Raw genomic sequence first — 11288 nt, forward strand, 5'->3', positions numbered from 1 at the left:
GAGAGAAGCTCTAGCATCATTTGTTTGTAGATGCTACTTGGTTTTTATTGTCTTTCTGATTCAGTGCAATTCAAACAATACATTTTTTTTTTACTTTTAGGGCAACTGTATGAAAATAGTAGAACGATTTTATATATATTATAATAATTCTAACAGGTCTGTTATTGTTATTGTTTGTTAGTGCATGGTGCAGAGCTGTATATAATGAATGAATTACACTGTGGAGCAGTGCGTGCGTAGGTCAGACTCAGTTCCTGTTTGTACTACATATCCCAGAATTCCCTTTCCAAAACAACATCACGCTATTTCCTGTATGACTGAAGCGAAAGTCATCAGATGGTGCGGAATTTTCAGCGACACAGGTAGATCCTCACTGCTTTGTCGGTTGACTGTAATACAAGGCGTACTCTTATAGGATTGCACAGCAAGGTAAGCGACATGATCTATAGCTCACATCTGTTTTGATAAACCGATGCTAATATGACAAAAAATGAACCTGTGTTGTCCTGTAAATTGACTCGACGTAACCGGATAGATTGTTTTTTGAGAGATTGTGAGTGTAAGATTGTTTATTTCGCTTGTTACCGTTTTAGTTACCATTACAGACATTTGTGATGTGTAATTATGACACTGTGTTTCAAATTTCGAGAAATTAGCGCTGCTTTTCCTGTTATACTGCTGTATTATCATGCTAGCGCATAGCATGCAAATTGCTTGGGCAGAACTCTGAAATAACCACCTCAGAACATAAACACAAACTAACATAATTAGTGTGAGTTAGGTGCGTTGTATACTTAAATTTTCCTTATTATAAAAGGAACTAGGCCCATTTTGTATCAGTATATCAGCTGGAGCCAGCAATGAAGTCAAATTTCCCATACAAGTTACTTATTATATTGTCAGTAAGGGTAATCCAAAATTATGTAAAGTACAGTATGAAGTTAGCTCACTTCCCATGTATATGCCTTTTTAGGAGAAGCAAATATTCCGCCGAGTGTAGTTCGGTCTGTCTTACAGAGTGATATGCAAACAATGCCGTCCACAAGGCATGATAATTCCTGTGCTCGTGGTTTTTGGTAAATGACATCAGTAAGAGGAACTTGTCCCAATAACCAACAGACAGTTACTGTTCTCTTAAACTTTTGCCTGTTGTTTTTTTTTTTTTTTTGATTGTCTTTTTTTGGAGTACTTCCTCAAGATTTTCCTGATAAGACTCGCTGGACTACATTTTCATGCCTAGTTACTATTCACTTACCACAGCAGTCCTTGCATTTGTGATCAAAATTGAATTATCGCAAGCTTTGTTGATTTTAACAGGATTAGTCCACTTAGTTTTGGCTGATAGCTTTGTAATTCTCAAGTGTCATGGTGTAGAACAAGTGGTTCAGCATTGTTGTCTTTTCATCATAATTTTACATTATCCTGCTTATTATACAGCTACATCACGTATAAATAATATATGGACACGAACTATTAATTTGAGTTAAAATTATTATTCAGAGTGTGACAACATCAGGGTTTCCTGAACCAAGTGGTCAGTTATACATTGTTGTCATGGGCAGCATGTTCTTATTCTACATATTTTACAGCCAATTGCCTCGTTTGACCAATCAGAATCAAGTATCCCAAAGAGGCGTGTAATGGAGGGCAACAGTGCCCACTTGCTTTTTCAGCAGCCTTGTTTCTGCAGTATTTTTCCAATTCATTTTTCCAAATAGGTTTTTGTTAAAGCATTACAAGCCATGAACCAAACCAACTGACTGAGAATTACAACATTACAAAAAGTATTTGAAAATTGGACAAAAATCAAGATTGTCTACTTAACAGCTTTAATGAAGATAAGAACTACAATCCCATGAAGCATTGCAAATGACATGAAAGTAAAACAACAGATGAATATAAAAATATTGATTTAAAGATGTTAATTGTGTATAACAATTAATTGTATAGAAACAACATTTAACAATTATTTCCAAGTAAAGTGTTCTGTTTTGGTGCAATATGCTTGTTTTGGTTTTCTGATTGGTGGAGATTTCTTGGAGAATCATGGGTAATTCAGTTTTTCACCAGGAATTCTGCTGTTAAATAAGCTTATTTAAAAATAAGTTGAAATAATGCAGACTGGTGGTTTCAACAAAAGCATACCTTCAGTCAACAATATTGTAACTCTGTATGTGTGCCTTAAAATGTTTTTAAAACCTTATTGTTAAAAATCAACTCCCCTTTGGATAAAATGAATGTGATTTTTATATCTGAAACACATGCTGCACTCTATAATGGGTGTTAATGTTTCATCACTTCTTTCTTTGTGTGTGTGTGTGTGTGTGTGTGTTTTATAAATATATCCACTAAGTTACTATACAGAATGTTTAGTGGGTTTGTTGATTTAAAGACGTCACAAAGTCCTTATCAAATGACAGTAATAACTATAAACCTTTGATCGCTGTGTAAAATGCCTCCACTTTGTGTGTAATTTCAGAACTAGGCATGACCGCAGGCTCTCCAGAAGAGTGAGTGTGAATGGAGTGACACGAGTGGGCGAGTCATGGACAGCCAATGCAGCAGCAGTGTGGGTTCACGGGCCACTATAGGGGGTGTGGGCAACATTAACTCAACACCCATTTCTGCCCGTATCGAGTCCTATGAAGGAGGAGAGAAGAAGTGCATCTCTGATGTCCGAAGAACCTTTTGCTTGTTTGTGACCTTTGACCTTTTGTTCGTCACCTTGCTGTGGATCATTGAGCTCAACGTATGTTGTAGTAATACATTTCCACTAGATATTATTAATAATGTGAAGTTCTTAGCATCTTTTAAATATATGTCTTTATCCAGGTCAATGGAGGTATACAAGAGCAGCTGAAAAAAGAGGTGTTGGAGTATGATTACCACAAATCTTTTTTTGACATATTTGTAAGTACTGGCATATACAATACCCTCTATTTCAGAAATACTAGCTTATTATTTGAGAAGCGTTTTCAAGTAAATATTTTAGGTCAGATGGGTTTGGCTGACAAAAAATTTTGTGGATCCCTAACTTATCCCTAACTTTAATGCAAATACAAGTGTGCACAAGTAAACAGGACCTGCTCTTTAAGATAAATTACATGTTGATGCTTTAGCAGGGAAATCACCAGCATTTAAAGGTGTGAATTCTGATGAAACTGGTGGTGGTAGAATTTTATGGTCAGTCTGTCCCACGGTTCCCTTTTCAAAGATGACTCTTCTCACTTAACATATGACCTCACTTACGCTCTTTCAAACCACATAGTTTCTGTCCAGGAAAACATAGGCCTGGTTTCACAGACAGGGCTTAGATTAGGCCTTTAAGTAGTTTTTTAATTTTATTTATTTATTTTTTTTATATAAATGTGCCTTAGAAAAAACATTATTGCTGTGCATCTTGATACAAATCAACGGCACCAACATATTTTAAAGGGATAGTTCAACCAAAAATGGAAATTCTGTCTTTAATTACTCAGCCTCATGTCGTTCCAAACCCATAATTAGTGGTCGACCGAAATTGGTTTTTTGACAGCCGATGCGATATCTTGGAAAGCAGGGTGGCCGATGGCTGATATAAAGCCGATATGATTGTATTTATTCTGATTAATATTTAAGACATTTTAAATAATTTGAAAATGGATTAAAAAATAAATTTGTAAAATAATCATACTTATACTTTAGATGACAAAGTATTTTTTCACAAATAAATAAATATTTAATAAAAATATAATTAAAAAACAAGTACACATTGTAACCAACAGAGCACTCAGTATTCTGGGAAGTTTGTGTGCATTGGGAATCATAAGTTTTTTTCAAATAAAGCCAAGGTAACACTCATTTTATATACAGCACACAGTGAAAATGACATGAATATGACAGTGGACAAATGCAGTTCACGCAGTGAACACGCGATAATGCAGGATACACATGCACACTTCACAAGAACTGAATTCGACTAAGTTTGCAAGGTTTGTGAAATTAAATGTTCATTAGCCATTCAAAGATTTGTTTAAATGATATAAATGCGTATTTGCTGAATGCTGATGGCAAACGAGAAAGTGTTATAATGTTTGCCTTCCTATTACTAATAATATAAAAGTAATCGTTATAATACTTTTTGTATACATTTTAAACCCTTTGTTTAACAGTTCTATCTGATTATTAGACAGACTTCTATCCGTAAAATTTGATGTTTATCTGCTTACCCCCAGGGCATCCAAGATGTAGGTGACTTTGTTTCTTCAGAACAACACAAATGAAGATTTTTCACTCAAACCGTTGCAGTCTGTCAGTCATATAATGTCAGTCAATGGTACTCACGGCTTTGAGAGAGAAAAAAACATACACAGACAAAACCAAATTAAACCCTGCGGCTCGTGACGATACATTGAGGTCTAAAAGACATGAAACGATCGGTCTGTGCAAGAAACTGAACAGTATTTATGTCATTTTTTTACCTCTGATCCGCCGCACGGTCCAACTCTCTTGAGCTTGTTCAAACAACAGCAGGCGCGTGACGCGTCGTCTTCTTGCTTTACGGCGGATTGCAGACTTACAGGTGCATCTCAATAAATTAGAATGTCATGGAAAATTTAATTTATTTCAGTAATTCAACTGAAATTGTGAAACTAGTGTATTAAATAAATTCAATGCACACAGACTGAAGTAGTTTAAGTCTTTGGCTCTTTTAATTGTGATGATTTTGGCTCACATTTAACAAAAACCCACCAATTCATTATCTCAACAAATTAGAATATGGTGATACGCCAATCAGCTAATCAACTCAAAACACCTGCAAAGGTTTCCTGAGCCTTCAAAATGGTCTCTCAGTTTGGTTCACTATAGGCTACATAATCATGGGGAAGACTGCTGATCTGACAGTTGTCCAGAAGACAATCATTGACACCCTTCACAAGGAGGGTAAGCCACAAACATTCATTGCCAAAGAAGCTGGCTGTTCACAGAGTGCTGTATCCAAGCATGTTAACAGAAAGTTGAGTGGAAGGAAAAAGATGCACAACCAACCGAGAGAACCGCAGCCTTGTGAGGATTGTCAAGCAAAATCGATTCAAGAATTTGGGTGAACTTCACAAGGAATGGACTGAGGCTGGGGTCAAGGCATCAAGAGCCACCACACACAGACGTGTCAAGTAATTTGGCTACAGTTGTCCTCTCCTGAACCACAGACATCATCAGAGGCGTCTTACCTGGGCAAAGGAGAAGAAGAACTGGACAGTTGCCCAGTGGTCCAAAGCCCTCTTTTCAGATGAGAGCAAGTTTTGTATTTCATTTGGAAACCAAGGTCCTAGAGTCTGGAGGAAGGGTGGAGAAGCTCATAGCACAATTTGCTTGAAGTCCAGTGTTAAGTTTCCACAGTCTGTGATGATTTGGGGTGCAATGTCATCTGCTGGTGTTGGTCCATTGTGTTTTTTGAAAACCAAAGTCACTGCACCCGTTTACCAAGAAATTTTGGAGCACTTCTTGCTTCCTTCTGCTGACCAGCTTTTTAAAGATGCTGATTTCATTTTCCAGCAGGATTTGGCACCTGCCCACACTGCCAAAAGCACCAAAAGTTGGTTAAATGACCATGGTGTTGGTGTGCTTGACTGGCCAGCAAACTCACCAGACCTGAACCCCATAGAGAATCTATGGGGTATTGTCAAGAGGAAAATGAGAAACAAGAGACCAAAAAATGCAGATGAGCTGAAGGCCACTGTCAAAAAAACCTGGGCTTCCATACCACCTCAGCAGTGCCATAAACTGATCACCTCCATGCCACGCCAAATTGAGGCAGTAATTAAAGCAAAAGGAGCCCCTACCAAGTATTGAGTACATATACAGTAAATGAACATACTTTCCAGAAGGACAACAATTCACTAAAAAATTTTTTAATTTTTTTATTGGTCTTATGAAGTATTCTAATTTGTTGAGATTTGTTGTTTAAATGTGAGCCTAAATCATCACAATTAAAAGAACCAAAGACCTAAACTACTTCAGTCTGTGTGCATTGAATTTATTTAATACACGAGTTTCACAATTTGAGTTGAATTACTGAAATAAATGAACTTTTCCACGACATTCTAACTTATTGAGATGCACCTGTGTAAGTGCATTACCGTCACCTATCTCTCAAATGGACCATTGACACTCCTAATTGAGATTGTAGATAGAGTGTCAATGGTCCATTTGAGAGATAGGTGGCTTTTTGTGCGCAAAGAAACAAAACAAATTTATTCAAAAATGTAACAAAGAAGGAAAGCCTTACAAAGCCGCATGCTTATAAAATGGTTTGTTTGCTTGATATACACATCCAGTTGTTCTTTGGTGCACTGAAATGAGTGTTTAAAACTTTATTTTGAATTGTTTAAATGTGAGAGTTCCTGCCTTAGTGTGATTGCTGGATTTAAAAAAAACAAAACAACAACAACGTTGTTCTTGTTACTTTTTTTTTTTTTTTTTTTCTTCAGGAGAAATTTGTATTTGGGAAATAAGCCTGTAGATTTTGCTCTGTAAGCTTCTGTTTGGCCTAGATTTATGTTAATACACAGTGATGCCATTTTTAAAATGCTACCTCGCCGCATTCTTTAAACTGAAGTTTTAATGTAACAAATCATTTATGAAATGTTGATAAACCAGTCCTGAAAGGTTGATACATGTGAGTGTTGGACATGTAAGTGTGTTATATACACTACCATACGAAGGTTTGCAGTCTTTAATGGTCACCAAGGCTGCAAAAATACAGTAATATTGTAAAATGTTATTACAATTTAAAATGTTTTCTGTTATTATATATTTTTTTAATTTTATTTATTCTTGTGATGGCAAAGCTGACATTTCAGCAGCCATTACTCAAGTCTTAAGTGGCCAAGAAACATTTCTTATTATTAACGTTGAAATCAGCTACTTAATAGGCTAGTTATGTGGAAACCGAAATATATTTTTTCATGTATTCTTTGATGAATAAAAAGAACAGCAGTTCTATTAAATGTATATCTTTTGTAACATTATAAATGTCTTTACTGTCACTTTTGATAAGTTTAATGTATAAACTGTATATGTTGTATGTATGGAAGCAAAATCTAATGTTATTGTATGGATGTTTCTCTCCTCAGCTCTTGGCTGTGTTCCGCTTTGCCGCCTTGATTCTGGCGTATGCCGTGTGTAAGCTGCGCCATTGGTGGGCCATTGCGGTAAGCGGCTTTCTACTTCACATTCCTCCTTCCTCCACCAGAGGGCACTGTTGCTTTATTCATTAATAACTTGCTGTATTTTTTCCTCGTTTAGTACTTAACATGAGTTGCTTGCTCAAAACAATTCGACTGAGTTTCGCTTCAACGTATATTTATATGGTTTTAAACGACGTATAGATTAATATAATGACCATCACATCTCTACATTTCTTCATTACAGATAACTACAGCAACCACCACTGGTTTCTTAATAGTGAAAGTAGTTTTATCAAAGGTATGAGATGTTTTTTCTTTTTCTTCTACAAAACTTTTATTTGAGATTTATACACTTTTTTTTTACATTGACCAAAATGTCCTTCTGTTGTCCAGCTTCTGTCACAGGGAGCATTTGGGTATTTGTTACCCATTATCTCCTTCATTCTGGCATGGATAGAGACGTGGCTGCTGGACTTCAAAGTCCTGCCCCAGGAGGCCGGAGATGAAATCAGTGAGAATCTAATATCTAATCACAGTGAGACGAGCAAACAGTAATCATAACTATGATCCGTAAAGGCTAATGGACATAGTTATAACTTATGGTGATTGTGATTTGCTCGCACGGTATGTAGCTAACATGTGTGTCCTGTGTGGTAGGGTATCTTTCAGTGCAGAATGCGCTAGATCGAGAACCTCTTTTACACCCAGGACCCGTTCCAGACGGCCAGTTCTACTCCCCTCCTGAGTCCATGGCAGGTAATAACTCACTCAGCCGTTCAGTACTAGCTGGACAAGCATGGGAATGGTTCTCAGGGCCACATGGAAATCTACAGTCATGTGTTTTACAAGTTGTAATAACTTGTTTTTCTGGTTCTGTCACTTGATAGCTTAAAGGATTAGTGACATTGCAACATTTTGTGGATGTTTATTGATTGTTTATTTTTGTAGTTTGTTACATTTTTTTGTAGTCATAGTTTATTTATCACGTGTCACAGTTACATGCGAGCGATATAGTACAAACTCGCTATGTTTAGACAACATTAACAGACACGTATTTTCCAGGAAATGCCACTGTCAGAGCTCAGGTGCACTGCGGTGAGCGGTAGAGATATTCAAGGAAAATGATATTTAGAGGTGGTGCAGCTGTATTAAAGTGCCTTGGGAAAATATACCATTTCCTATTAATAAATTGTAAATTTTTCTCCAATCTGATTTTATATGTAACACACACTAAAATTATTTATTTGGATTGTAAATATCATGGATTAAGCTGGGTGTCCACCTTAGAGGTAATCATCATATTTATAATAAAACCATCATGTTTAAAAATATGATATTAATAATTTCATCTGATAACATATATATATATATATTGTTACTGCTTTAAAGCTACATTAAATAATTATTGGATCCCTTTTAGTGCTTTTGATATCTTTACGTTTTTCAAATAGTTTTGATTCTTGCAGTTTGACAATGAACATTTTAATAACAGTATATTTATTGAACAAAAATAAATTATTTTATTTATCACAATTAACAGAAAATAGTACAAACTTTGCTATGATTGTTTAATGATTGTTTTGAACAACTATTAACTTTGATACTATTCAAAACTATTTTAAACATTACTTTAGCTAAAGTATTTGTATACATTTTTTTTGCCTTTTGCCTAATGCTGGTGATTTTTATTTTTTTTTTACACCTCCTGTGGCCCACCTTGCCTCGTACATTTCTAAGATGTTTAAACAAAACAATCCACTTTTATGATTTATATTCACACAAAATCTTTTGCTCCATCAATGTTCAATAATAAAAAATAATTCTGCAATCATACACTATGGGAGTAGTGAAAAGCCTTTAGCCCCGTCATACGCGTGTGTGTGTGTGTGTGTGTGTATATGTATATGTATATGTATATGTGTGTGTGTATATATATACATACATACATACATATACATATACATAAAATTATCAGTAATTTTTTTTCACACTACATACTCCAGAAACAAAGCTGCGAAACGCAGCCAAGAGCTGAGTAGAAAAACATTCATATACTAACATTATCTTTTATCTATATATACAAAGCATATATACTCTAATGTTCACAGTTTGGGGTAAGATTTTTAATAAAATAAATCAATACTTTTATTTAGCAAGGATGCATTAAACTGACCAAAGTGACAGTAAAGACATTTATAATCTTACAAACAAAATCAAATAAGAATCCTAAAACAATTAAGTAGATCTCTAGATTTGCTCATTTGTTATTTAGTTCTGTAATATTGTTATATAATTGTTATATAATTCTGCATGGCCATATTACACATCCTTAATCCTACCAATACCTAAACTTAACACCTACCTTATTAACTATTAATAAGCAATTTATTGATGCAAAAGTCATAGTTAATAGTTAGCTAATAGTGAGAACTGTACCTTAAAATAAAGTGTGACCATTTAGTTTATTTTTGTTTAGTTTTGTTTTCATTCTTTGCTCTTCTTGATAATTGAATCAGCAGTGTCCAGTCCATTGTGGGCAATTAAACTCTTTTTGACATTGCTGCAGTATGTGTCCCTTTTGTATTTCATGCATTCATGTTAAATGATCTCGCACGTCTTTGCATTACCCTGTGCCTTCATGTACTTTAGATTCCCAGCCTAAAAAAATGATCACTTTTCTGTGCTGATTGTATTCAGACGGATGTTGTTCATCTTAGTAAACAGAGCTTCTAAAAGAATGAAAACTTCCTCCAATGCTTTTATATATTCATAAGTGAACAAAACTGATGTGTGTGTAATACATATATATATATATATATATATATATATAAATTTACTTCATATTTCCATTTTTCAATATTATTATTATTATTAATATTTCAGTTTTCAGTTGTTGCTTAAAAAAACATCACAGGCAACAAAATTGTGTACTTTATTAATATAAAAACAATTGGAAGTGTGAATATTTTTATGAATATTACATAGCTTGTGCATTTCTAAAAACATCCCCACTGGTGTTTTTGGCTTGTTTGTTGTGTGCAAACAACAGCCATGGTTCTGTTAATCACACAAAATATGATCTTTTGCTTCTGTAGACTCTGATGAAGACCTTGATGATAAACATGATCTTGAGAAGCCCATCGTCTAGCAGGTATCAATATTAATAGTTATTTTATTAAATGTTTTTTTTCCTCTGTCGATCTAATCTAAATAAGTTATTTTGCTTTTTTATTAGGAGCTCAGATAAAACACTGACTTTCAGAGTACAACAGCCTCTTCCCGCGCTGCTCAACCTCGGGCCATGTGTCTTAATATGGGTTTTTGTACATGGGTGACCAGAACTAGACAGTCACTCTGCCTTAAATCCACCATCGTCATGATCAGCAGTTTGTTTATCTGTCTCTCTATGCCCACACAAGCTCTTTTAGTGCAATCGATTTTTTTTCCACTGGACAAAAAACTATAGTTTATGCAGTACTGATACTGAAAAATGAAGGATTTTAACATGTATTTTGATCATCAAATGATATCAGTGTTGAACACGACATTTATGACTCTCTTCAAATGCTTCCGTGTAACAGAACGACCGCCGTCTCACGTTTACGCTATAAGCTCCATATGTGCATTAACATTGTTATGCCTCTGATCTCACACACATCACTGGAGTTGACCTAAATGTGAAAAGCAGTATAGTCTCAGGTCTGCTCTGCCACTCATCAGTTTGTGAAAATTTCATGTTTTTCCTGTCTGTTTTCTTTTTTAAATGCTTTTTCTACCAGTCTTGAGAGTTTTTGCAGTGAATAGAGAGATGATAGAGGCTTGATTTACTTGCAAAATAAAGGACTTGCCTAGTTTTGCATGAAGCACACTTAAATGAAGAAATATATGACTTGTAATGATGCATGGATATGTAATAGGTTTTTATGTTTGTTTTGGCTCCTCTTCAGTAAGCATTCTTAAATCATCTTAAGTAAGAAAAATAAATCTACTTCCTGTTGAGTTTGCTTTTGCCATGCTTACTGAATAAGGGCTTATGTGCCTGGTGCAGGTCGTCTTTAATAATTTTAGAATCTCCATACAGTATGTACCTATCACAAAGCCTCAAGTATGCAGGATGAT

The 11288-nt window shown here is 35.1% G+C and overlaps 1 protein-coding gene across 1 annotated transcript; it reads left to right on the top strand.

Moving 5' to 3' along the window:
• Positions 1 to 272: 272 nt before the first annotated feature.
• stard3nl (STARD3 N-terminal like) lies at positions 273 to 11168 on the top strand. Its single transcript, XM_058751041.1, has 9 exons — positions 273 to 429; positions 2480 to 2749; positions 2833 to 2910; positions 7116 to 7193; positions 7414 to 7467; positions 7563 to 7680; positions 7827 to 7925; positions 10265 to 10320; positions 10405 to 11168. Exons 2-8 carry the CDS (start codon positions 2546 to 2548, stop codon positions 10315 to 10317), a joined length of 684 nt encoding a protein of 227 aa, XP_058607024.1. The 5' UTR covers positions 273 to 429; positions 2480 to 2545; the 3' UTR covers positions 10318 to 10320; positions 10405 to 11168.
• Positions 11169 to 11288: the final 120 nt, after the last annotated feature.

This window comes from Onychostoma macrolepis, chromosome 02 (genome assembly GCF_012432095.1).
Source record: "Onychostoma macrolepis isolate SWU-2019 chromosome 02, ASM1243209v1, whole genome shotgun sequence".
Taxonomy (NCBI): Eukaryota; Metazoa; Chordata; class Actinopteri; order Cypriniformes; family Cyprinidae; genus Onychostoma; species Onychostoma macrolepis.

What these genes read in the sequence shown, in the direction of transcription:
- stard3nl (XM_058751041.1), top strand. Translation starts at nt 2,546, where the DNA reads ATGGACAGCCAATGCAGCAGCAGTGTGGGTTCACGGGCCACTATAGGG. An exon ending in TGTGGATCATTGAGCTCAAC is followed by an intron (nt 2,750 to 2,832) that starts GTATGTTGTAGT and finishes GTCTTTATCCAG; the next exon opens with GTCAATGGAGGTATACAAGA. An exon ending in AATCTTTTTTTGACATATTT is followed by an intron (nt 2,911 to 7,115) that starts GTAAGTACTGGC and finishes TTCTCTCCTCAG; the next exon opens with CTCTTGGCTGTGTTCCGCTT.